Here is a 23,469-nt window from a genome sequence, read left to right on the forward strand (position 1 = left end):
GGAGCCCAGACCCTCATCACTTCTCCCAACGACCCCCATCACTTCCCCAACTGGGCGCCGGTTTCTGCTGCCCCTATCACCTTCACCTTCCTCCCAACGCCAGGCACCCCCTCGCCCCCCCCCCCCCCCCCGCTGCCCTCTCCCCTTCTTCCCAAAGCTTTTCCTATCCCTCATACCACATGTCCGCCCTCTGCCCCCAACTCGCCTACCCCCATCCAGGGACAAGGTACGGTCCCTGTCCTCACCCCCGGCCCATCCCCGTTGGTCTATCCAAAATCCCTCCCCCACCCACTGCCCTCCACCTTTCACTCGCCCAAGTCTGCTCCCCCGCTGCCCCTGGCTGCTGACACCCCACCCCAGTCCTCCCCGCACACTCACACACCCCCTAAGGCCTCCTAGCCTCTGCTGACGCCACAAAGCCCGCGCCCCTGAGGCCACCGTCCCTCCCCCTCCCCCTCCCCCTGGTCTCTGTGGCGCAAACGCAGGTTTTCCAGCGCCCCCGTTTGCGCTCGTGGTCGTGGTCCGGGGCGCCTGGTCCGGCAGCGTGCACCCCTCTCCCCGGTGAGTACCAGTCTATCCAGGGGCGGTCGGGTGGCCACCCTGTGGGCGCCCATACACTGAGGCCCCAGCTTGAAGGTGGTTATCAGTTGGAACCAGAAGGGTCACCTGGTTTAGCCCTAATTGCAGGAGCATCCCCAGGACCGAGGGGCAAGGGTCCACCTCACTGACCCAGAGTCCTTGGCCCCCTTCCCCCGAACCTGGCCCAGACCGGTGCCCACCAGACCATCCTACGCCCATTCGGTTTCAGGTGGGTAGGCGGCAGGAGGGACTGACCCCAAGGGCTCTGCGTAGAGGCAGCTTCCACAGGGGGAACCCAGTGTCCGAAATATCAGAGCCATCTCTCTGGGTGATGGCAGGGCAGGGACCGGATAGTGCTGTGGTTCAGAAATGACTTTCAGGTCTGCTCTGACTCGCCCCAGTGACCACCCCATGAGGTGCATGGGGAGACTGGATCTGAACTGCATCAGGGCATGGGTGTTCGAACACCAGTGTGTGCATGTGCCCCTGTGTGTGAGTACTTATGTTTGTGTGCATACGTGTGCATGCATGAATCGTGTGTCTTCTGCACTGCATCTTGGCAAAGGAAACCAGAGTTGGGTGGTAGTTAGAGCAGTAAGAACATTTTATTCAGGACTGCCAAAGGGAACAGCACAGAACCCCACAGAAAGCTCAACTCTCAGTACAGGATGGGCCAGTGGGGATTTCTGGTCAAGGTGGGTTAGTGATAGGAAATTACTAACAGGAAGCCTCTGGGTAGGGGCTTCTGTCTAAACCCACACATTGGGATTCTATTTAAACTCGGACAATGCAGACACAAACACGGAAGCCCAGGGCCTATTTGGAAAGTTCTGGGAGCCTGAATAGTTTGGTCAAGCAGAGAACTTTTCTATCTCTGATTTTTCCTTTTAAAATACTCCTTTCCTTTGTTGCATGGATGTCTTGTTAGAGAAAAACTGATTCTGACACTGGTTAAAGCGGTAAGGCAGACTTTATTCAAGGCTATTGCAATAGGGAGGAAGATGGAGTCATCTCCTACTGTAGCCCACAAGGTAGTAGGATGGCCAAGGGCAAGGTGAAGGGGTTAGTGACGGAAAATCACAATGAAGAGAAATGGGGAGGGATCTTCTTGCCAAACTGACTAGCCGGATTCCTGCACATTCATCATAGGCGGGGTGGGATGGGCTCTGAATGGAACACTGGGCATGGCTAGGCCGAGACAGGTGGCAGCTTAGGGGAACCTGGCTGGAACTTGGTTGTGGAGAGGGTGTCAGCTTTCAGACGCACCTATGCCTAGCAATGAAGACAAGCCAGGTGCCCTAACAGGACCGTGTTCAGTGCTGTCTGCAAGAGGACACCTCAAGTGCCTGGGGCTCTGGGCAGAGGGTGTGGCCGGATACTGTTTCTTTCCCAGGAGCCATGGATGCCGTGGAACTTTCCAGAAAGCTGCAGGAGGAGGCGACATGCTCCATCTGCCTTGATTATTTCACCGACCCCGTGATGACCACCTGTGGCCACAACTTCTGCCGTGAGTGCATCCGGCTGACTTGGGAGAAGGCCAAAGGCAAGAAGGGCAGGAGGAAGCGCAGGGGGGTCTTCCCCTGCCCCGAGTGCCGCGAGCTGTCCCCCCAGAGGACCCTGCGGCCCAACCGCCTGCTGACCAAGGTGGCTGAGATGGCACGACAGCACCCGGGCATCCAGAGCAGGGATCTGTGCCAGGTGCACCAGGAGGTGCTCAAACTCTTCTGCGAAGATGACCAGAGCCCCATCTGCGTGGTCTGCAGGGAGTCCCAGGAACACCGGCCTCACAGAGTGGTCCCGGTGGAGGAGGCCGTGAAGGAGCACAAGGTGGGCCCAGGGGTCAATGAGGCCTGAGTGTGTGTCTGTGTGTCTAGGGGTGTGTCAGCCAGATAGAACAACCGCTGTAACAAACAGCCCCGTATGCTGGACCACACAGTGGAAGTGTCTGTAGCTCCCACAATAAAGCAGGCAGGTGGCAGGGCCAGCTGAGCATCCCCTTCAGTTATTCAGGAGCCCAGGCAGACAAAGTAGCCTTAAAGCCATCTGTGTGGGCAGGCCAGGTGACCCTTTGTAGGGGAGGAAAGAGCCTTTTTCTTCCACCCTAAATCAGACTGAGGAAAGACATCAAGGAGAGAAAGGCAAACTGTTAACACATGTGGCCCGCACACGTCACAGGGAAGAAAGCACAGCGATGTGTATGGCTGGCTAGGTGGCATCTGAAGAAGGAACAGGACTTGGAGAGAAGAGACAAAGGGAAAGGTGACAGGCTCCCAAGGGCAGCAACTGGGAAAGTGTCTTGGTCCATTCCAGCCGCTGTCACAGAACACAAGACTGGGCGGCTTATAAACAGCCAGAACTTCATGCTCTTGGCTCTGGAGGCTGCAAGTCCAAGATCAGGGCACCAGCACAGTCGGGTGGGGGCTCCTTCCCAGTTCATGGACAGCCAACTTCTCACTGTCCTCACTAACCCCATTCCTGAGAGCTCTACCTTTCAGACCTCATCACCTCCCAAAGGCCCCATCTCCTTGGGGGTTAGGATTTAACATGTGAATTTGGGGGGACACAAACATTCAGATCATAACAGAAAGTAAATATTTTGGGGAAACTAACAAAAGATAAAGTTCATCAGTGGTATCCCACTTTCCACCTCCTTCAGAGCCATAAAACTTCCCCTGGGAGGCGGATTCGTGGCAACCCTCATTCCTCAGCAGCTTCTGCTTTTAGTCACCTAACAGGAACCTCAGAAGGTGACTTTCTGCCTTCAGCTCAAAATAATCCTCACGCCCAAGGGGCATGTTATGGGGTGTTATGTCCATCCCCCTTAGAATGCAGCTTCAGAGGCACCTCCTGATGTGGGTGAGCAGGGGCCTCCAACTCCTATCCCGCGGTCTGTTGTCTGCAGCTGAAGCTGGAGGGTGACATGGGGCACCTGCGGGAGGAAATGGAGAAGACCCAGAAGCTGCAGACCAGGGAGCAGCAGGCCTTGGCCGAGTGGCAGGCAGGTGCTGAGACCTTGAGGAACGGGCGGGAAGGCCTGGCCAGGCCCCAGGGTACTGCAGGGCTTCTAGAACCTGTGGACCCTCGAGGTGGATGACAGCACAAGACCCAGGAAAGGCACGGAATTCCCACCTGAGTCAGGACTGAGAATGTGCACTCAGCCCCGACTGGCCACTTTGAAGCAGGGACTGAGGGGTACACAGAGGCCTTGATGGCCATTTGGGGTCATGGGGTCACCCCACAGTGATGGGGGCTCTGTGTGACCCCTCCCCCTCCCCAGCTGTGCTGGCTTTCTGTGGGTCACTGTGGCCATGAGATGTGCCGGCATCCCCGGAGTGGCCCCTCCAAGTTGGGGGGCACAGGATGGTAGTCGCTGGCAGTGCCTCACCTCCAGGTCCCACCTGCAGGAGAAGGTGAGGCAGCAGAGACGGCTCATTGTGACGGAGTTCAAGAAGATGGCTGCCCTCCTAGTGGAGGAGGAGGAGCGCCTGCTGCAGGCCCTGCGGCAGGAGGAGCAGGACACGGCGGCCAGGCTGCGGGAGAGCATGGTTGCACTAGAGCAGCAGAGCTGCTCCCTGGAGACCCTGCTGCTGCGGCTGGAGGACTGCAGCACCCGGGAGCCGCTGCAGATGCTGCAGGTGAGACTCACCTGCTCACCTGGCTGGCTGGGTGGACACATGTTCTGGCCCAGGTGTGGTGGACCTGCCAGGGCAAATACAGACCAACAGGGAAGGCTCTGTCTCCATCAGCTCAGGCTGTGTAACAAACACCACGGGCTGGGGGCTTAAACATTTATCTCTCAGCCTGGAGGCTGGTTCTCCGGAGGCCTCTCTCCTTGGTGTGTGGATGCCATGTCCTCCCTGTGTCTGCACATGGTCGTCCTCTGTGCAGCTGTCCTGCTCTGCTAAGGTCACCAAGTCACATTGGATTAGGGCCCACCCTTGTGACCTCATTTCACCTTCATCACCTTTTAAAGGCCCCACCTCCAAATATAGCCTCACCTGAGGTCCTGGGGGCTGGGCTCCAACATGTGGGCTTGGGGGACAAAATCAGTCCTAGACACCCATGTTGTGCATTCCCTTCCTTGTCTGAGGGGCGGGGGATGGCCCAGGGACAGCCGTCATCCCCTTGGTGACTTGGGACAGGGACACACCAGCCAGGTCAGGCCCAGTGAGTTAAAGGCAGGAGCAAGTCATGTGATCCTGCTGAGGGTTTGGAATGGGGGAGCAGGTGCAGCTGGCCTGCCAGGGATGGGCCTGCACGGGGGGGGGGGGGGGGGGGGGGCAGAGAAGTGGGAGTGATTATGTTGGCCGACAAGTGGGTAACTGTCTTGTGAATTGTATGAAAAATGGAACCCATAGCAAAAAACATATTTCGTGCCGTGAGCCATCACACACACACACACACACACACACACAGCGTGTTTATACAAATGAAGCAAATGCCACATGCAAGGTCGGCACCAGTCTCCTGGCGAGATGTCCTGGCATCTTGGGACAACAGTGTCCTGGTTTAGTTAACGGACTATGCACTCGCCCCAACTTTGGGGAATACTTGATCTTCTAGTAAAAAGCAGCCTATTCGCCACCCACTCAACACTCCTGAGCTGCCCAAGGCCTGCAGCGTGGAAGCGCCCTTGGGTCCCCCATGCCTTCCCCACCAGTCGAGAGCAGGACAGCTTTTGTGTTCTTACTAACGTGCAGGGGGACAGCAGCAGACCTGGGTGGCCAAGAGATAGGGATCCATTCTGAAAACTGGAAAGAGGGTCACGGGGAAGCATTAAGAATTCTCCTTGCTCTGCAGGCCAGAAATGTCCACACAGGGGGCTTGGGGACGCCCCAGATTCCTAACAAGATGTAGCGGACCTCCCTCTCTCCGTGTTTTCGCAGGATATGAAGGAGCCTCAGGACAGGTATATGAGCGCCTGAGGTGCAGGCAGGGAGGGCTTCACGTGGGGCCAGAGGGGTCAGTAACGTCTGTCCCCTCTGGAGGAAGAACAGCTTGAGTGTGCAGTACCCAGAGGCCACCCCCATCTCGCTGAGGACTGTCTGCAGAGTCCCCGGGCAGATAGAGGTGCTCAAGAGTTTCCAAGGTAAGTGGGGCCTGTCTCTCGACCAGAGCCACCCCTGGGAGCCTTGATGTCCACTGGGAATTCACACCCTACCCTTACCTGCCACTCCCAGATGCCCAAATGGTCCCCAGCTCATCTCCTTGGCACCACCAACATCGGCAGCTGGGGTACGGCCCATGCAGAGACCCAGGCTCACAGCTGGACTCGGCCAAGGGGAGGCCTAGGAGGGTGGTGGTCAGGGAGAACCGGGATGATTCAGCCCCGTCCCTGTTGCTGGGCCTGTCTGCAGAGAACGTGGTACCCGACCCTGCCACAGCGTACCCCTACCTGCTCCTGTACGAGAGCCACCAGAGGCACTACCTCAGCACGCCACCAGACGGCACACCCTGCAGCAAGGACAGGTTCCTGGCCTACCCCTGTGCCGTGGGCTGCCAGACCTTCTCCTCAGGGCGGCACTACTGGGAGGTGGGCATGAACCTCACAGGGGATGCGCTGTGGGCCCTAGGTGTGTGCAGGGACAACGTGAGCCGGACGGACCGAGTCCCCAAGTCCCCCGAAAATGGATTCTGGGTTGTACAGCTGTGCAAGGGAAAGAAGTATGAGCCCCCGGTGTCCACCCTGATCCCCATCACACTGACGGAGCCCCCCAGCCACGTGGGCGTCTTCCTGGACTTTGAGGCCGGGGAGGTGTCTTTCTACAACGCCAGCAGCGGGTCCCACCTGCACACCTATGCCGAGCCAGCCTTCCCAGGCCCCCTGAAGCCCTTCTTTTGCCTTGGGGTCCCCAAATCCGGCCAGATGGTCATCTCAACAGTGACACTGTGGGTGAAGGGATAGGCGTGTAGGGAGGGAGCGCGGGCACTCCACTTTCTCTGGAAAGTGAGGTGGTCCTGCTCAGGGCTACCTGCCCTGCGGATCTCCGTGGAGCAGTGGAGGGCCCTGCTGGCCCGGGGGCTCACCAAGCCGAAATAGAATCGTGATTAAAGCAGTTACACCACACACTGGATTCACAGGTGCTTGATAGAGGGGGCCTGTACCAACCTCTGAGTAACCCTTAGGGACCAGGCCCTGGTGCTGGAGCTTTTTTTAGACACGTTGCCCTCCACCTGCCACTCACTGGGTCCTCCTGGTTCGGGTTGTTATAAGTAAACCTGTGGCCTGAGGGGTGCACCTTTCTTGTTACCAGCAATTCCACGTCTGGGTCTTTCATAGGGAAAACAAGGACGTACACGTTTTCAAGCGGAACCCCTAAAAACCTGAGAGCTACCCACCCCATCCCTTTCCACCCCCCTTTGAACCTGCGGGAAGTGGGGGGTTAAACTCAAGGAGTAAGGATCTTGAGGGTGGGCGTGTCCTTTCCTTCCACTCCCCACCCCACCCGCGCAGTTTCCGGCGCATTAGGAGCCCCGTAACAGTCATCAGCACCCCAGAATTCCAGTCAATGCACTCCTACCTCCACACGACCAGAGTCCCTACGGGCAGAGCGCTTCCACCCATTCATTCCGACCGTGCTGGGCGCACGGGAGCGGCTGGGGCTACCCCAGTCCTCGTAGTCGCTGCGCCGCGAGGACCCCAGTGACCATGCGGGGCGCCCCGCTGGCCCGGCCCCTGCCCCCCACCCTTCCCCTGGCCTGAGGAACAGCCAGGCCGCGCGACCCCCGGGCGAGCCGGAGCCACGAGAACGTGCCCGGGCGGCGGCGGAGACGCCGGGTCAGAGGGCGAACAGCCTTCCCGCGGGCCGCGTGACAGGCCACAGCCAATCCCGGACCAAAGCGGGTGTTTCCCCCGCCTCTAGCCCCGCCCCCAAGACAGCTGCTTCCTGCTTCCGCCGTGCTGCTTCCTGCCCGCATCCGGGAGCCGCGGCGCCCCGCGCCCCCAGCACCTCGCGTTCCAACAGCCCCCGCGCCCCCCGTTTTCCGGAGACCCCGGTCCCCCAAAGTCCCGACGGCGGCAGGCCAGCGCCCGACTCGGGGAGAGCGCCGCCTTCTCCGCTCTACCGCGCCATGGCCGCCGCCGACTTGTCCACCAACCTCCAGGAGGAGGCCACCTGCGCCATCTGCCTCGACTACTTCATGGACCCCGTGATGACCGACTGCGGCCACAACTTCTGCCGCGAGTGCATCCGGCGCTGCTGGGGCCAGCCCGAGGGCCCGTACGCCTGCCCCGAGTGTCGCGAGCTGTCCCCGCAGCGGAATCTGCGGCCCAACCGCCCGCTGGCCAAGATGGCCGAGATGGCGCGGCGCCTGCACCCGCCGTCCCCGGTGCCCCAGGGCGTGTGCGCCGCGCACCGCGAGCCGCTGGCGTCCTTCTGCGCCGACGAGCTGCGCCTGCTGTGCGCGGCCTGCGAGCGCTCGGGGGAGCACTGGGCGCACCGCGTCCGCCCGCTGCAGGACGCAGCCGAGGACCTCAAGGTGCGCGCGGGGGCGCGGGGCGCGGGCACGGCTCCGGTCTGGCCTGGGTTGTGGTTTTGTTTTAAGGGGGGCGGGGGCGCTTAGCCTTTCCCAGGCCGGCACTTTCCCGGGGTTGGGGCACCACTCAGCAGTGGGGAGCTGGGAGAAGAAGGCGGTCTCTGAGGCCGAGGTGCCGGCTATGATGGTGGGAGGGCCCACCGTCGGGGGCGGGTGCTGGGCCGGGGTGACTGTACAGTGGCTGGGATAGAGCCCAACGCAGGAGAGAGTGGGAAGAGAACAGCAGAGGTGGTTTTCCTTCAGGTGGGACGAATGAGGGTTCATCTCCGGTGGGGCCCGTGTTGGGGCCTCGGCCAGTGCTGAAGTCCTGGTGAGAAACTACTCCGGGGGACAGACGCCGGGGCCCGGCAGGCTTTCTGAGTGGGTTACTTGGGGCCACCACTGCCATCTGACACCCCAGAGCTCAGCTGTGCTTAGGTCTCAGGATGAGAAGCCTTGTTTTCCTGCTCTGGAAACGCATTTCCTTAAGACCCAAGCTCACACCAGCACTACCCCCTTTGCTGGGGGGCAAACAGCTCACCTGGCTCACCTGGCCTGTTGCCTTAGCAGGGTTTGTTTCTGGAACTCAGGTATTGATGCATTGGTGGCATCTTTCAAACTTTTTGACTGGTTTGCATTTTGCTTTACGGCCAGTAGCCAGTGTGTGTGTGTGTCTGCGTCTGCTGGGGCGCACCATGCACAGCATTTAGTCAGCATTAGAATTAATACTTGGCCAATAGGTCACTGTCATAGAACAAGCCTATGGGGTACCAGAATAAACCTGTTCTATGATCCACTCTCAACATGGATTTCCCTCTCACTTCGGGGTATTACATGCATGCAGGAATGTCTGTCTACTCATGTCCAGCAGGTTTGCACTCCTGTCACCAAACACCCGGATCAGGGTACAGAAAGTGACCGTGAGAGTGAAGAGTGGCCAGCAGCCCTCTAAAGCAGTGGTTCTCAACCTTTCTAGTGCCGCGACCCTTTCATACAGTTCCTCATGTTGTGATGACCCCCAACCATAAAGTTACTTTCGTTGCTACTTCATAACTGTAATTTTGCTACTGTTATGAATCGTAATGTAAATATCTGTGTTTTCCGATGGTCTTATGCGACCCTGCTAGAGGTTCTCAACCTGGTCGCAACCCACAGGTTGAGAACCGCTGCTGTAGAGCCTAAGACCATCGGAAAACACATATTTACATTACGATTCATTAACAGTAGCAAAGTTACAGTTATGAAGTAGCAACGAAAATAATTTTATGGTTGGGGGTCACCACAACACGAGGAACTGTATTAAAGGATTGTGGCATTAGGAAGGTTGAGAACCACTGCTCTAAAGGCTCCTTGTAGCTGACCTGATAAAGTCTCAGAGGGCAGCACTTAACTCTATTGTAGAGGAGGAAAACCTTTTACTCTACCCTGTTAGGTTCTGTGACCGAGACTTGCAAATTAAACTGACAAATGTTAACCTGAACAGATGAAAAGTTATAGTTTTATTAGTCTTAAATTTCATATGGCACAATGACTTCGTAGAAGAAAGAGTGCAAAACTTAAATGAGTGCTTAGACTTAAGAGCTTATATTCCATTTTAACAGAGGATAATAAATTGTGGAGAAGTGACTAGACAAAGCAAAGGGTTTGAGCTGCTAGGGCCAATAACTTGTGGGGCAGAGGGCTCTTACACAACTGCTATTTCTCCCTCACACTGTACTGGTGCCTACTTTGTCTTAATGCTGGGGATGCCTCAGCAAGCCCGTGGTAAGTAGGGTTGATGTAGACAGTTGGGTGTTGCCTGAGGTCAGGCTCAAGGCAGCTGGATCCAAGTGTGAGTGCCCCTTGGCGCCTTCCGATGAAGCTGAACTTTGGCAAGCTCAGGACAGGCATTGAGGTGAAGGGATTCACAGGAAAGAGGGCTGCGATGAGGTAGGGAGCCAGGCTGGGAAGGTCGGGAGAGGAAGGAAGGCTGGAGAAAAGGAAAAATGGGCAAGGGGTTAGGTCAGCCTGACGGGTGGGAGGTCATCCGGGAAGAGGGCATCTCCTAGCAGATTCAATTTGTTCAATCCGTTGAGTGGAGCTGGGCAGTGGGAATAGGAGCAGGGCCCGTTGGGGTTACTGGCTGCCCTCACTTCCTTGCAGGGCAAGCTGGAGAAGTCCCTGGACCACCTGCAGAAGCAAATGGAAGATGCCCTGCTGTTTCAGGCTCAGGCGGAGGAGACCTGTGCCCTGTGGCAGGCAGGTGGCTGGGCGCTGAGGTCCCAGGGGTGTGGGGAGGTGGGGCACTGGTGCCCCCACTGCTGGATGGCGCTGTTCACACTATTGCTCCTCATAACGTAGCACTCCTGCTCTAGACCCTCAACCCCCGGGGTGGGTTTGTGGGACCCGGTTCACTGTCCCCCTGGTGCCCCCCACAGAAGATGGTGGAGAGCCAGCGGCAGAATGTGCGCTCAGAGTTTGAGCGGCTGCGCCGCCTGCTGGCAGAGGAAGAGCAACGGCTTCTGCAGAGGCTGGAGGAGGAGGAGCTGGAGGTGCTGCCCCCGCTGCAGGAGAGCGCTGTCCGCCTTGGGCAGCAGAGCGCCCAGCTAGCTGATCTTGTCGCTGAGCTGGAGGGGCGCTGCCAGCTGCCGGCATTGGGACTGCTGCAGGTGAGCACGTGCCTGGAATGGGCAGGCAGGGGCTCTAATGGGAAGGGGTGCAGACCTGGGAGCAGGAAGGAGGGAGCCCTGGGTGGAGCAAGCTCTCTGAGCTTGGCCTCTTCTGGATGTCCTGTGTCCTACCTGTGAAGTACTGGGGTGCGGGCCTTATGGACATGCCACTGCCTGGGGAATGGATACGGATCCTGAACCCCACTGAGAACTGCTGTTGGTACCTGTCCGGGAGCCCCATTGGAAACAGAAGCAGAACTCTGAGTGACTTATGGTCCCAGGGCCCCAGCTACACCAGAGTTTGGGGTCCTGGGCGCCCCTCCAGGATTCCCCCCTAGCCATCCTCTGTGGGTACGGAGCGTTTTCCTAAAGGGAGAGGTATCTAGTCCCCACTGCCCAGAGTGGCCAGGTGATCTCTACAGAGGTCAACTTCCTTCAAGGTCCAGGTCCCCCTTCCCACCTCTGGGCAGGGGGCCCTTTCTCCATCCCTCTCCTAAGTGGTTAGGGCAGCTCCAGACCTTGTGACAACCAAGACTAACACCCCCCCCCCCCCCCCCATTTCCCCTTACCCAGTAAAACAAGTAAGGACGGCTGTTTGTAACTGCTTTGCACCTGGCCCTTTAGATGTGCCTCTCCCAGGCCTGCACGGTCTCTGTTTCTGATGAATCTGCAGGTTTCACATACCCACTAGTCTCCCTTTCCTTTAGAGGCCTAGCAGGTCCCCAGGCTCCCCAGACAGAGTCAACTACTGTGTGTGCAATTTCCTGCCCCTAAGGGAACCCACGTTGGGCACAACGTCTTACTTGCCCTCTTCATCCTGGTTTCTGGCCTGGTAGCTGGTACACAGTGTAGTTAGAATGACTGCTTGTGGGGTTCATTTGATTGACAAAGTGGGCTGGGTCCCTGCTGTGTGCTAGGCAGTGTTCTAAAAAGGCAAGCTGTTTACTGTCAGGAGCTGGCATTCCCAATAACAGATTGTCTCTGTCAGCTCAGGCCGTGTAACAAGTGACACACAGGTGGCTTAAGCAACAGACCTTTATTCCTCCCAGGCCTGGAGCCTGAGGTCCCGGTGTGGGCAGAGCTGGTTCTGAGGCCTCTGCCTCAGTGTACACCTGTGTCCTCATCTCCTCTTCCTGTAAGGACACCAGCCATATGGGATTAGGGTCCGCCCTAGTGACCTCATTTTATTATAATCACCTCTTTAGGAAGCCCATTCTTCAAATACTGACGCATTCTGAAGTCCTGGTCATTAGGATACCAATGTGGATTTCGGGGCTACAACCAGCCCGTGACACTGAGTAAAATGCTCTTATGTATCACTTTGGGGGAAAGGGCACCTAAGCAGAGAGGCCTTACCTGGAAGTTGGGCTCTGAGTCAGGACATGACGGGGGGCAGCTAATGGAGGCCGGGTAAGGTGCCTATGGGCTGGATGGGCTGGGAGCAGGTGAGGCTGCAGGGGCATGTGGGGGGACACTGCAACACGGATGGAGGTAGGGGGCAAGACCATGTAATGGGCACTGACACCACGTCTCTCCCACAGGACATCATGGACACCCTGCGCAGGTAGGAGTCCAGCCTTTCCCTAGGGAAGACGGTCGGGTACGGTGGGCCCACCCTGGGGGTGACACCTGGCTGCCTCTCCAGGGTCCAGGAAGTGAAGCTGCAGCCGCCTAAGGTGGTGCCCATGGAGATGAGGACGGTGTGCAGGGTCCCGGGGCTGGTGGAGGCTCTGCAGAGGTTCCGAGGTGGGTGCTACAGCATACCAAGGTGGGGGGTGGGGGGACCCAGCTGGCCAGCTCTGGTCCAGAAGAAGTGCCCATCCCAGGGCCTGTGGTAGGAAAGGCACAGAGGCTCCCGGTTCATGGCTGAGAAGGTGAGGGGTCAGGGCAGGCTGCTGAGGGAGGGCCAGCCAGGCTGGGCTGTCCTGGTGCATTTAGGAAAAGTGAAGGTCGGTCCATCAGGTGCCAGGACACCTGTGTAGGCCCAGGCCTGGGGAGCCCAGTGTGAAAGCTGGGCTGGAACACTGAGGATTGGAAGAGTAGACATAGAAAGCACTCAGGTTCCTCCTGAATTTCAAGAGAGTGAATTGAAAGGCAGTGTATTCCGAGTTGCAACTGCAAGTGGTTAGGTGATCTTTCGAGAAGACACAAGATGGGGAGCAGTCACTCTAGCCAGCTATAAGGATGTTTGAGGGCAGACCCCATGCAGGCTGGCAGAAGGGGCCTGAGGTGACCACTGCTCTGTCTGCAGGGGATATAACGCTGGATCCTGACACTGCTAACCCTGAGCTGGTCCTGTCAGAAGACATGCAGAGTGTGCGGCGGGGGGACCTGCGGCAGCCCCTGCCTGACAGCCCCGAGCGCTTTGACCCCGGACCCTGTGTGCTGGGCCGGGAGCCCCTGAGCTCCGGCCGCCACTACTGGGAAGTGGAGGTGGGCGAGCGGGCCAGCTGGGCCTTGGGTGTCTGCAGGGAGAATGCTAACCGTAAGGAGAAGGGTGAACTCTTTGCAGGCAACGGGTTCTGGATCCTGGTGTTCCTGGGGGGCTTCTACAACTCCTCTGAGCGGGCCTTTGCCCCCCTTCGAGACCCACCCCGGCGTGTAGGCATCTTTCTGGACTATGAGGCCGGGCACCTGGCATTCTACAGCGCCACCGATGGGTCACTCCTGTATGCCTTCCCTGAAACTCCCTTCTCAGGGACGCTTCGGGCCCTCTTCTCACCTCTGTCTAGCAGCCCCACGCCCATGACCATCTGCCGACCCAAGGGAGGGCTTGGGGATGGGCTGGCTTCCCAGTGAGCAGGTGTCTCATGCCTTTTGAGTCTTCAAGGATGTCCTGAGCCACAGGAAGAGCTCCCAATGCCACTTTGTGCGCTTAGTAAAATCCCTCTCCCTCTGTCATCCCCGGGAAGCCAGCACTGTGGGGCCAGCAACATCTCCCAGGTGACCCTCCATGGCCATCGAATGTCACCAGGGCATTGCTCACAGTCCTCTGCACAGCCCAAGCCAGGATCCTGGGGAGCTCTGTTTGCAGGAGCCCGGCTGGTCAGCGTTGAGGCCAGGGCCTGTGGAACTTTCTGAGGCTTCAGCCTGAGTCCTTGACAGCCCCAGGGCTGCATCCCCAAAGAGCTGCTGTCTTGTGAGGCCGCTGGAGGGAGGTGAGTCCGTCAGCCTGTCTCAAGGTCTGGTCCTAGAAAATGGTGCTGGATGTGGAGGCCCCATTAATCGGGGTGCAGAAGTCATCAGGAGAGAAGGGGGCATGGGAAAGGCCAGAGGAAGAGTGCTCAGAGCAAAAGGTACTGCATAAGGGGTCTGAGGAACCTGGGTACAAGCCCTCAAGTCCCCCAGCGTGGGCCACTGTGGGCTTCTGCAGATGCTCCTTCTCATCCCAGAGCTGAGCACTAGCTGAGGAAAGACTGGCCCTGCCTGGGGAAGGTGAAACTGCATAGACCTCCCCCACCCCAATCCAGGATTTCTATTGGCTTGTTTCGGTGCTTTTTCACAAGAAGGCGTGTACCCCAAGATTTTTTGTGTGGTAAGGACCATCCTTACAGTAAATAAACTAACCATTGTCTGTGATGCCACTGTTTTGAATTGGGTGGCAGAGTCCATGGGCAAAGGCCTGCCATCCACAGCAAAGTTGGGGACACAGTGGCTGGCTGCATTTCATGCAACTGCCATGGGATTCTTTTTTTTCAAATAATCTGATCAACTGTTCTAGGTTCCATGGTGTTCAATAGCTAGTTACTTGATTATTTATTTACTCATTTTCCCATTGTTGGACTTTTTTAATGTATGTACCACTTTGAACAATTCCTTCAAATTAAGTACCCGGGAGGTTTTTCTCCGTTGAGCCAGGAGTCTGCCACTTTTCTGGCTGGGAAAGTTTCCCCATCCTTTCCCAGGTGACTGCCTACTGTTTCACTTCCTGTTGAGAATCTGAGGTACTGATTGGTTCTTGCCTGAAGCAAGATTTGGACTTTAATGTTTGGGATTTCCTGGATGGCCGCCGGAAGCCAGGAGGTGAGACAGCCTCAGGGTGCGAGTTTGGAGGAGCCACGACTGCCCCAAGAACAGCAGGATGGACACCTAACCAAGGCTTGGGAGCACCAGTGTGAGGGAGGGAAAATATTCCCTCCACCCATCTGATCCCTGTCTGGACCCCTGTAATAAAAGATTAATGAAAAAAAGATGTTTATTAACACATACACCTCATGCACATGGAAGACACCCAGAGGAAATGAGTAACTCCAGCGACAGCTTAGAAGTCCGACTTCTGCAGCCACTGCAATAAAGAACAAGTTTGTGGGAAATGACAGTCTGAAGAGTACCAGGGTAGAAGGGCTGGTTAGGGGGTTTATGGAGAGTCCCAGAGTCAGCCCATGCTGAGGGATCTCATTGTCTTCTGTGACTGACTCAGTCCTTTTAGGCAGGGGGAGGACTTGCAGCTTCTCTGCTATCTGCTTATCAACTGCCTTCAGCCCAAAAGATCCTGTTGCCAAACTGGGAAGTTTGGGGTGGAATGTTCACACATCCATCACTAGGTGACAGAAGAAATGAACTTAGTTGACGACCATACACACATGCTGAGTGCACTTTCCACGCATTTTACCTGCTGAGCCAGTGGACCCTGTGATAGCCCCTCACTTTGCTGTGCACCATGGACCACAGTAAATGAAAGATTTTGCCCATGTAGCTGATACTCAGAGTGGCTAAGAGCTACAAAGATGTGTCCCAACAAGTAGTGAGTGTCTGCAACAGATAGATGCCTCCTGTGCTACTAGTGGGGTCTCCTATATTACCATGGGGTGCCCCCTACACTACCAGTGGGTGTCTCCAGTACTATGACTGGGTGCCTTCAACACTATCAGTTGTTATCTGCTGCACTAGTGTTACTGGGAAGGGGACCTGGCCCTTGGTGGGTCTGCTTAGGGCCAGTTAGTAGTATGTGGGTACTTGACTTCATGCAGGAAAGATTTCACAACACAAGTCCAGGTGAATTTTAGAGGACGTTTATTAAAGCTGGGGACAGTGAAACAAGAAAGGGCTGGGGAAATCAGCCCAGGTTGGTCTGCTTTGGCTCACTAAGAAGTCAGAAAAGGGGGCCTTGGGGGCAGGTTAGGGGGATTGTCTGGGATGAATTTGCCCAGGTTGCAAGCCTGGTAATGTCCCTTGAACTACCAGTGGGTGTCTCCTGCACTAGCACTCTGTCCTCTGCCTGTGGGGAAGAGGGCTGGGGTTGGGGGAGGCTCAAAACATTTTTTAATTGTTACTGTGATTTCTTTTTTGACACATGGGTTATTTAGATGTATGTTTAATTTCTAAGTATTAGGCTTTCCCAAATTTCCTTCTGTTGACTTCTGATTAAACTCCATTGTGAAAACACATACTTAGTTGTTTTATTGCCTGGCATATTGCCTTCCTGGAGAATGGCCCGTGTGCACTTGACAATGTGTGTTCTGGTCTTCAGTGGAGTGTTCTTTGTATCAGTGACTGTATGGATGGGATTTTAGTCTATGGAGGGGATTGGGTGACAACACCAGTGAAAGGTTAATTCAGTATATTTCTTAAGAGAAGGAGGCATTCCTCTGGATTCACATTACTGCCTAGTGTCATTTTCTTTCTCCAAAATAGAACCATTTCTCTTCTGTCTGTGCATTTGGTGGTATATATATATGTGGTGTCTTTATATGTTATAATCCCAACAATACAATTTTATAATGATTGTGTTGTGTGGCTGGCTTTTAAATCAGTCAAGAAAATGTTATTGATACTGTCTTCTATGTCTACCTATGTAATTATGCTTACCATGCTTTTTATTTCTTCATGTAGATTTGAGTTTCCATCTGGTTTCAATTTCTCTTGGTCCTTAAGTATTTCTTTGTTTTTTAAAAAAAATATATTTTATTGATTTTTTACAGAGAGGAAGGTAGAGGGATAGAGAGTTAGAAGCATCAATGAGAGAAAAACATCGATCAGCCGCCTCCTGCACACCCCCTACTGAGGATGTGCCGGCAACCAAGGTACATGCCCTTGACCGGAATCGAACCTGTCTGCAGGCAGATGCTCTATCCACTGAGCCAAACTGGTTAGGGCCTTAAGTATTTCTTGTAAGTAAAACTTGCTAGCAGCAAATTCTCCCAGTTTTTTGTATATATCTAGGAATATTATTTCATCTTCATTGTTGAAGGATAGTTTTGCTAGTTATAGACTTAGCTAGTTTTTATTTCTTTTAGCTTTTTAAGCATGTTATCCAAATATCTTTACCCTCCACTGGTGGTTATCTTTTATGTTTTTATTGATTTTTATTTTTAGAGAGAGTAAGGGAGATGGAGAGAGAAACATTGATTGGCTGCCTCATGCATGCCCCCTACTGGGGACTGAGCCTGAAACCTGGGCATGTGTCCTGACTGGAAATCGAGCAGGTCCCTTCATCTGGGCGCCCCCACCCTCTCTGCATCTCCTTTCTCTGCCTGCCACTCTGCCCTGCATTCCCTACTCCCATAGCTCCCCCCAGCAGCCTGGTGGCTCCTGGGAGGTGTCCAAAGTGGCTTGGATTCCGTATTCACCCAGTACTGAGTGCCCAGATCGCTGGGGTCCAGGCGGAAGACAGCTGCCCTTGTGTGTAGAAACAGGCACCACACCAGCCTGGTTAGACATGATTTTGTCCTCACAGCAAGCCTAGAGGGTAGGTACTCGCTCTCTCTGTCATACAAAAGGAAAACCTGAGGCCTAGAGGAGTTAACTTGCCCAGGATCACACAGCTAGGAAGTGTGTAAAAAGACATGGTCTCTGTGTTCGGAACACACTGCATTGGGGGCAGCAGGCAGGGACAGAGGCGATAATAGTGCAAAACAGGTGAGTGTTTCCTGCATGAGGTAGAACATGCTTGGTAGACAGGTGGAGAGGGCAGTCTGCACCCCTCCTGGCCTAAGCCTCTGTGATTTGAGCTGGGCTCTCAGGGAAGGCTGGGATTTCAGGTGGGGGGGATGGCTCCAGGCTCAGAGAGAGATGGCATGGGCCTCCCACTGTGGCTGCTGGCTGGGTGGCCTGGGCTTCCCTGGAGGGGGGTGGGTGGGGACGGGACTCCAGGACCACTATGGCTTGCTGGCTCTGCCTCCCGCCCACTGGTTGTTCTGGAAGGTGGTTCCGCCTTCTGCTCTAATTAGCATATTAGCTGTTTATTATATAGGATATTTTCATGTGTTTCAGTGTGATTTCTGGGGATTTTCATTTTCTGGTCGTGTGTGTGTGTGTGTGTGTGTGTGTGTGTGTGTGTAATATATATATATATATATATATATATATATATATATATATATATATATATATATATATATATATATATATATATATATGGCTGATAGCAGCTTCCTCTGAAGAGATTTTCCTGCTATTTCCCAATAGATGGCGCTGAATTGCAAGATTTTTTTTTTCTTTCTTTAACCTCTGACCTCCCAGTCTTGACCTCAATGGCTTCAGTAAGACATTCAGCTGCACTGCTTGGGGGAGGGGTTTGGTTTGCCCTTACCATAATGGTGACCCCTGACCTCCATGGCATCCTGCCTCAAGCACCCCACAGTCACAGAGGGAAACAATAGTTCTATTGCAATTGCTCTTGGTTTACAGATAACATGCTCCTCAACCCAACTCCAAGGGCAACGGGAGGCGAGTGTAGGGAGTCCACGTGTTGGCAGGGCTCTGTGGTTCTGTTTATTTGTCTGAAACACCATTGTCTGACTCAACAGCGGAAAACCGCACTGCAGAACCCTGTACTCTGTCAGGTGTCTGCTGGCTCAGTTAATGTTCCCTTGCATCACTCCCTGCTGGACTACCCTACTCCCACAGCTCTCTGTTCCTTCAGCTTGTGGAGCGAATGCGAGTGAACGACCACTGGAGTCCAGATCAAATTAAAATTTAGGGAGCCTTTATTAGCGGGCTAGTGACTGCTCTGCCTTTCTCCACACAGGAAGTCCAGAGAGCAGCCCTGACCCTTTGTGCAGGACTGCTTTTAAGCACATTTACCATATCTTGGTTTTTTTTTTTGGTTTGTTTGTTTTTTATATTTTATTGATTTTTTACAGAGAGGAAGAGAGAGGGATAGAGAGTTAGAAACATTGATCAGCTGCCTCCTGCACACCCCTCACCGGGGATGTGCCCGCAACCAAGGTACATGCCCTTGACCGGAATCGAACCTGGGACCTTTGAGTCTGCAGGCCGACGCTCTTTCCACTGAACCAAACCGGTTTCGGCCATATCTTGTTTTTGCAGAGCAAGTAATTTAAGACAAAACAGTTTTTCTTAAGTAATGTCAGGGTCATGTTATTGATGACCATGTTATTTACAGGGTCATCCTGTTCTTCAGAAAGCTGACAGTGTTCTATCTTGCAAGGCTATTTTGTGAGGTACAGCTGGGATTCAAGGCTAAGTCGACTAGGAGGAAGCATGCTCAAAAATTTCTACTCTCTAACACAGCTGAAAGAAGCGCCTACTACCACTGGCTTCATCTCCTTTCCAAGCCTAGCTCAAGCTCCCAGCTGCAGGGCTGCATCTATGGGCCGTCTGTGCTTTCCTCCCATCTTGTCTCCCCATGTATTCCTGGTTGCCCACCGTTAGAAGTTTCAGTGCCTTGGTCTCTCAGGCATGCCTCTGTATTGAGCAGGGTTTTCTTTGTTGAGTTATAGTTGATTAACTTGTTGAAATTTCAGGGGGAAAGGCCAAGAGGCTCTCTTACATTGCTATTCCTCTGACCTCAATTATGTTTCTATTTAAGATCTTTTAAAAAGATCTTTTGAATATATGCCCTGAAGTGGGGTTCCTGGATCATATGATTTTATTCTTAATTTTTTGAGGAGCCACTGTTTTACATTGAAACTGTGCCATTTTACATTCCTACCACCATGCACAAGACTTCCACTTTCTTTTTTTTAAATTTTAATAAATCTTTATTGTTCAGATGATTACAGTTGTTCCTCTTTTTTCCCCCATAGCTCCCCTCCACCTGGTTCCCACCCCACCCTCTGCCCTTACTTCCCCCGCACTGTCCTCATTCATAGGTGTATGATTTTTGTCCAGTCTCTTCCCGCACCTCTTTCCCCCTGAGAATTGTCAGTCCACTCCCCTTCTATGCCCCTGATTCTATTATATTCACCAATTTGTTCTGTTCATCAGATTTTTAATTCACTTGATTTTTAGATTCACTTGTTGATAGATATGTATTTGTTCATAATTTTTATCTTTACCTTTTTCTTCTTCCTCTTCTTAAAAAATACCTTTCAGCATTTCATATAATACTGGTTTGGTGGTGATGAACTCCTTTAGCTTTTTCTTATCTGTGAAGCTCTTATCTGACCTTCAATTCTGAATGATAACTTTGCTTGGTAGAGTAATCTTGGTTGTAGGTTCTTGCTATTCATCACTTTGAATATTTCTTGCCACTCCCATCTGGCCTGCATAGTTTCTGTTGAGAAATCAGCTGATAATCGTATGGGTGCTCCCTTGTAGGTAACTTGCTGCTTTTCTCTTGCTGCTTTTAATATTCTCTCTTTGTCTTTTGCTCTTGGCATTTTAATTATGATGTGTCTTGGTGTGGTCCTCTTTGGATTCCTTTTGTTTGGGGTTCTGTGTGCTTCCTGGACTTGTAAGTCTATTTCTTTCACCAGGTGGGGGAAGTTTTCAGTCATCATTTCTTCAAATAGGTTTTCAGTATCTTGCTCTCTCTCTTCTTCTGGCACCCCCATAATTATGATGTTGGTACACTTGAAGTTGTTCCAGAGGCTCCTTACACTGTCTTCAAATTTTTGGATTCTTTTTTTCTTTTTTCTTTTCCAGTTGATTGTTTTTTGCTTCTTCGTATTTCAAATCTTTGACTTGATTCTTGCAGTCCTCTAGTCTGCTGTTAGGTCTCTGTATAATATTTTTTATTTCAGTCAGTGTATGCTTAATTTCTAGTTGGTCTTTTTTCATATCCTCAAGGGTCTCGTTAAATTTATTGGCCTTTTCTAGGAAATTCTTGAAAAACCTTATAACCAGGGTTTTGAACTCTATATCCAGTCGTTTGCTTTCCTCCATTTCTTTCATTTGGGGGATCTGTTTCTTTGTCTCCGCATTTTCGCTGCTTCCCTGAGTTGGTAGGGTAGCTTTGTGTGCTAGGTGTCCTATATGGCCCAATGGCTTGGCCTCCCCAGTTACCTGAGGTGGACATTCTTGGTGCACCCCTTTGTGGACTGTGTGCATAGCCTTGTAGTTAAGTCTTGATTGTTGTTGGTATCACTGGGAGGAATTGACCTTCAGGCCAATTGGCTGTGAGGATCAGCTGTGTATACGCTGGGAGATCTGTGCTGGAGACTCCCTTATGAGACAAGACTTGCAAAATTGCAAAAGCCTCTGTGCTCAGCTTGGATGGGGTGGAGTCTCATGGCGGAGCAGACAGCCTTGGCTTCCTGTCAGCCCTGCCCTATGAGGCCCCTGTGTCTCAGTGTCCCTCGATAATCACTGCAAGCACCTCTGAGAGAAAGCCGCCCTCGAGTTTCGCCCGCTGCCAGATGGTCCAGTTTCTCCCCGAATGAGTCTGGGTTCCCAGAAACTCGCCTCGAACTGGAGTTCAGCGCAGTCAGGAGCTTCCGTCTCCCTCCCGCTTTAGGAAGCCAGCTGCGCACTCAGCCACTTGTGTACTCAGCTGCCCATCCTCTCTGCGCACGCGCGTCTCTGTACCTTAGCCTTTTGCAGCTCCTCTGAGTCTCAATGTGCTTTCCTCTTTCCTTCTAGTTGTAGAATTTCCACTCAGCCAGCTTTCCTGTGGTTCTGGATGGTGTCCGTTTTGTCTTTTAGTTATAGTTTTGATATTGTTGTGCGAGGCAGCAGTTTAGGTGTTTCCTAAGCTGCCATCTTGGTTTCTCCCAAGACTTCCACTTTCTCCACATCTTCACTAAAATTTACTTTGTTTTTCAGAGTGGCCATCCTAGTGGATGTGAGGTGATATCTCACTGTGGGTTTAATTTGCATTTCCCTGATGATTAGTAATAATCAACATCTTTTTATATGGTTGTTGGTCATTGGGATAAATATCTATGAAGTTTTTTTCCCATTTCTCCATCTGTTTCCTTGGAGAAATGTCTATGAAGTCTTTTCCCATTTTTTAATCCTGTTATTTTTGTTATTGAATTGTAGGGGTTTGTTGTGTATTCTGAATATAATGTTAACCCCTTATCTGATAATGGGGCTGCCAAATATTTTCTTCTATTTTTTAGGTTGCATTTTAATTCCTTTGTTTATCACCCTTAATGTGCAGAAATTTTAAATTTTGATGTAGTCCCATTTTTTATTTGTTATATTTTTGCCTGTGCTTTAGATGTCATATCTAAGAAATCAATGCCAAATTTGACGCCATGTAGCTTTCCCCCATGTTTTTTTGTAGGGTTATATAGTTTTAAGTGTTTGATACATTTTGAGATAATTTTTGTATATCATTCATGATAAGAGTCCAGTTTTCCTCACACCATTTTTGAAGTAACCATATTTTCCCCATCGTGTAGCCTTGGTAACCTTGTCAAATATCATTTGACCATATATGCAAAGGCTTATTTCTGGGCTCTACTGTTACTTTGGTCTGTGTGTGTCTTTATTCCAATACCATACTGTTCTCTTTATTGTAGTTTTATAACATGTTTTGAAATCAGACAGTGTGAGGCCTCTAGCTTTTCCCCCCTCAAGATTGTTTTTGGCAGAGAATTCCAAGATGGAGCAGATCAAGTGGGAACTACATTGACATTCACCCAGGACCAAACTGGAATTACAACTAAAATATAGAAAAACAATCCTGAATAACCAACTGAAGACTAGCTGGAGAGAACTCTTATAACCAAGAATATAAAGTGGAGACCACATAGAGACTGGCAGAAAGTGTGAGGCATGAGAGAGCTGACCAGGCTCCTATAGATAGCAGCTGAAGTTCAGTAGGAATATCTCAGCCATAGGGGGTTCCCACTGAGAACTCTGGGATATAAACTCCAAGCTTGGCTCTTCAGTCCAGAGCACCAAAACTGAGGAAGATGCCCACATGGCATCTGGCTGTGAAAAGCAGTGGGGTTTCTGTCTGCTAGGGAGAGATGGCTGGAAATTCAGGTACCCTCTTAAAGGGCAAAGCACAAAGTTTCATGTGCAGCCATTTACCTTGTGCTTTGGCAGAGGGAGGGCATAGTGGTTTAGAGCTGTGTGAAGAGAATCCAGGATTGGTGGCTCTGTGGATAGAACTCGAAGGACAGCCACCTAGATTCCTGTGCAATTCATTCCCCTGTAGGGCAGAAGACATCTTTCTTCAGCAAACCTTTATCATCAAGACAACTTTGTCTGGGGGGAAGCAATTGCCCCACCCATTGGAAATCTTCTCACCCCACCCTGTGGAGTTTATACCTTGCTTTGGTCTACAGCCTGAGGCTCATTAAGAGACTGGAATAACAATTAGCCTGCAGGCAGAGGTGGATCTCTAGAGGCTGAGAGTCTTGGCCTGCTCTGCTTCTGGGCCAGGGGCTAGGAAAAGCAGCCTTGGTGTGCATCTTTGTCTTTTCCAAATGCACCCAGCTCCAGCAGAAGGAGCCACAAACTGTTGATCACTGATCACTCATAACAGGGTACTCAGGGCCAGTCACAAACAGCATCTGACAGAGGCCTGCACGAGAGACCCTCCAAAAGCCTGGAAGTCATAGCAGATCTACATAATAGGAACACA

General features: G+C 52.7%; 2 protein-coding genes and 1 long non-coding RNA gene across 4 annotated transcripts; 2 read left to right on the forward strand and 1 right to left on the reverse strand.

The window, feature by feature from the left end:
* The first annotated feature begins 1,162 nt into the window (after nucleotides 1-1,162).
* TRIM17 (tripartite motif containing 17) lies at nucleotides 1,163-7,105 on the forward strand. The gene is made up of 6 exons (XM_079771801.1): nucleotides 1,163-2,406; nucleotides 3,482-3,577; nucleotides 3,984-4,214; nucleotides 5,466-5,488; nucleotides 5,568-5,668; nucleotides 5,937-7,105. The coding sequence occupies exons 1-6, from the start codon at nucleotides 1,978-1,980 to the stop codon at nucleotides 6,482-6,484; spliced, it is 1,428 nt and encodes a 475-aa protein (XP_079627927.1). The 5' UTR covers nucleotides 1,163-1,977; the 3' UTR covers nucleotides 6,485-7,105.
* On the reverse strand, nucleotides 2,433-7,229 carry LOC307099817. The gene is made up of 3 exons (XR_013813563.1): nucleotides 7,101-7,229; nucleotides 3,965-4,109; nucleotides 2,433-3,508 (listed from the first exon to the last, which is right to left on the reverse strand). It is a non-coding gene; the product is annotated as an uncharacterized lncRNA (long non-coding RNA).
* A 251-nt stretch (nucleotides 7,230-7,480) lies between these two features.
* On the forward strand, nucleotides 7,481-16,725 carry TRIM11 (tripartite motif containing 11). 2 transcript variants are annotated; one of them, XM_079772875.1, is made up of 6 exons: nucleotides 7,481-8,058; nucleotides 10,237-10,332; nucleotides 10,512-10,742; nucleotides 12,284-12,306; nucleotides 12,388-12,488; nucleotides 12,994-16,725. In XM_079772875.1, exons 1-6 carry the CDS (start codon nucleotides 7,651-7,653, stop codon nucleotides 13,539-13,541), a joined length of 1,407 nt encoding a protein of 468 aa, XP_079629001.1. In that variant the 5' UTR covers nucleotides 7,481-7,650; the 3' UTR covers nucleotides 13,542-16,725. The 2 variants fall into 2 exon arrangements, with proteins under 2 accessions (XP_079629001.1, XP_079629002.1); XM_079772876.1 differs by having other exon boundaries at nucleotides 10,515-10,742.
* Nucleotides 16,726-23,469: the final 6,744 nt, after the last annotated feature.

This window comes from Cnephaeus nilssonii, assembly GCF_951640355.1.
Source record: "Cnephaeus nilssonii genome assembly, chromosome: 5".
NCBI classification, from domain to species: Eukaryota; Metazoa; Chordata; class Mammalia; order Chiroptera; family Vespertilionidae; genus Cnephaeus; species Cnephaeus nilssonii.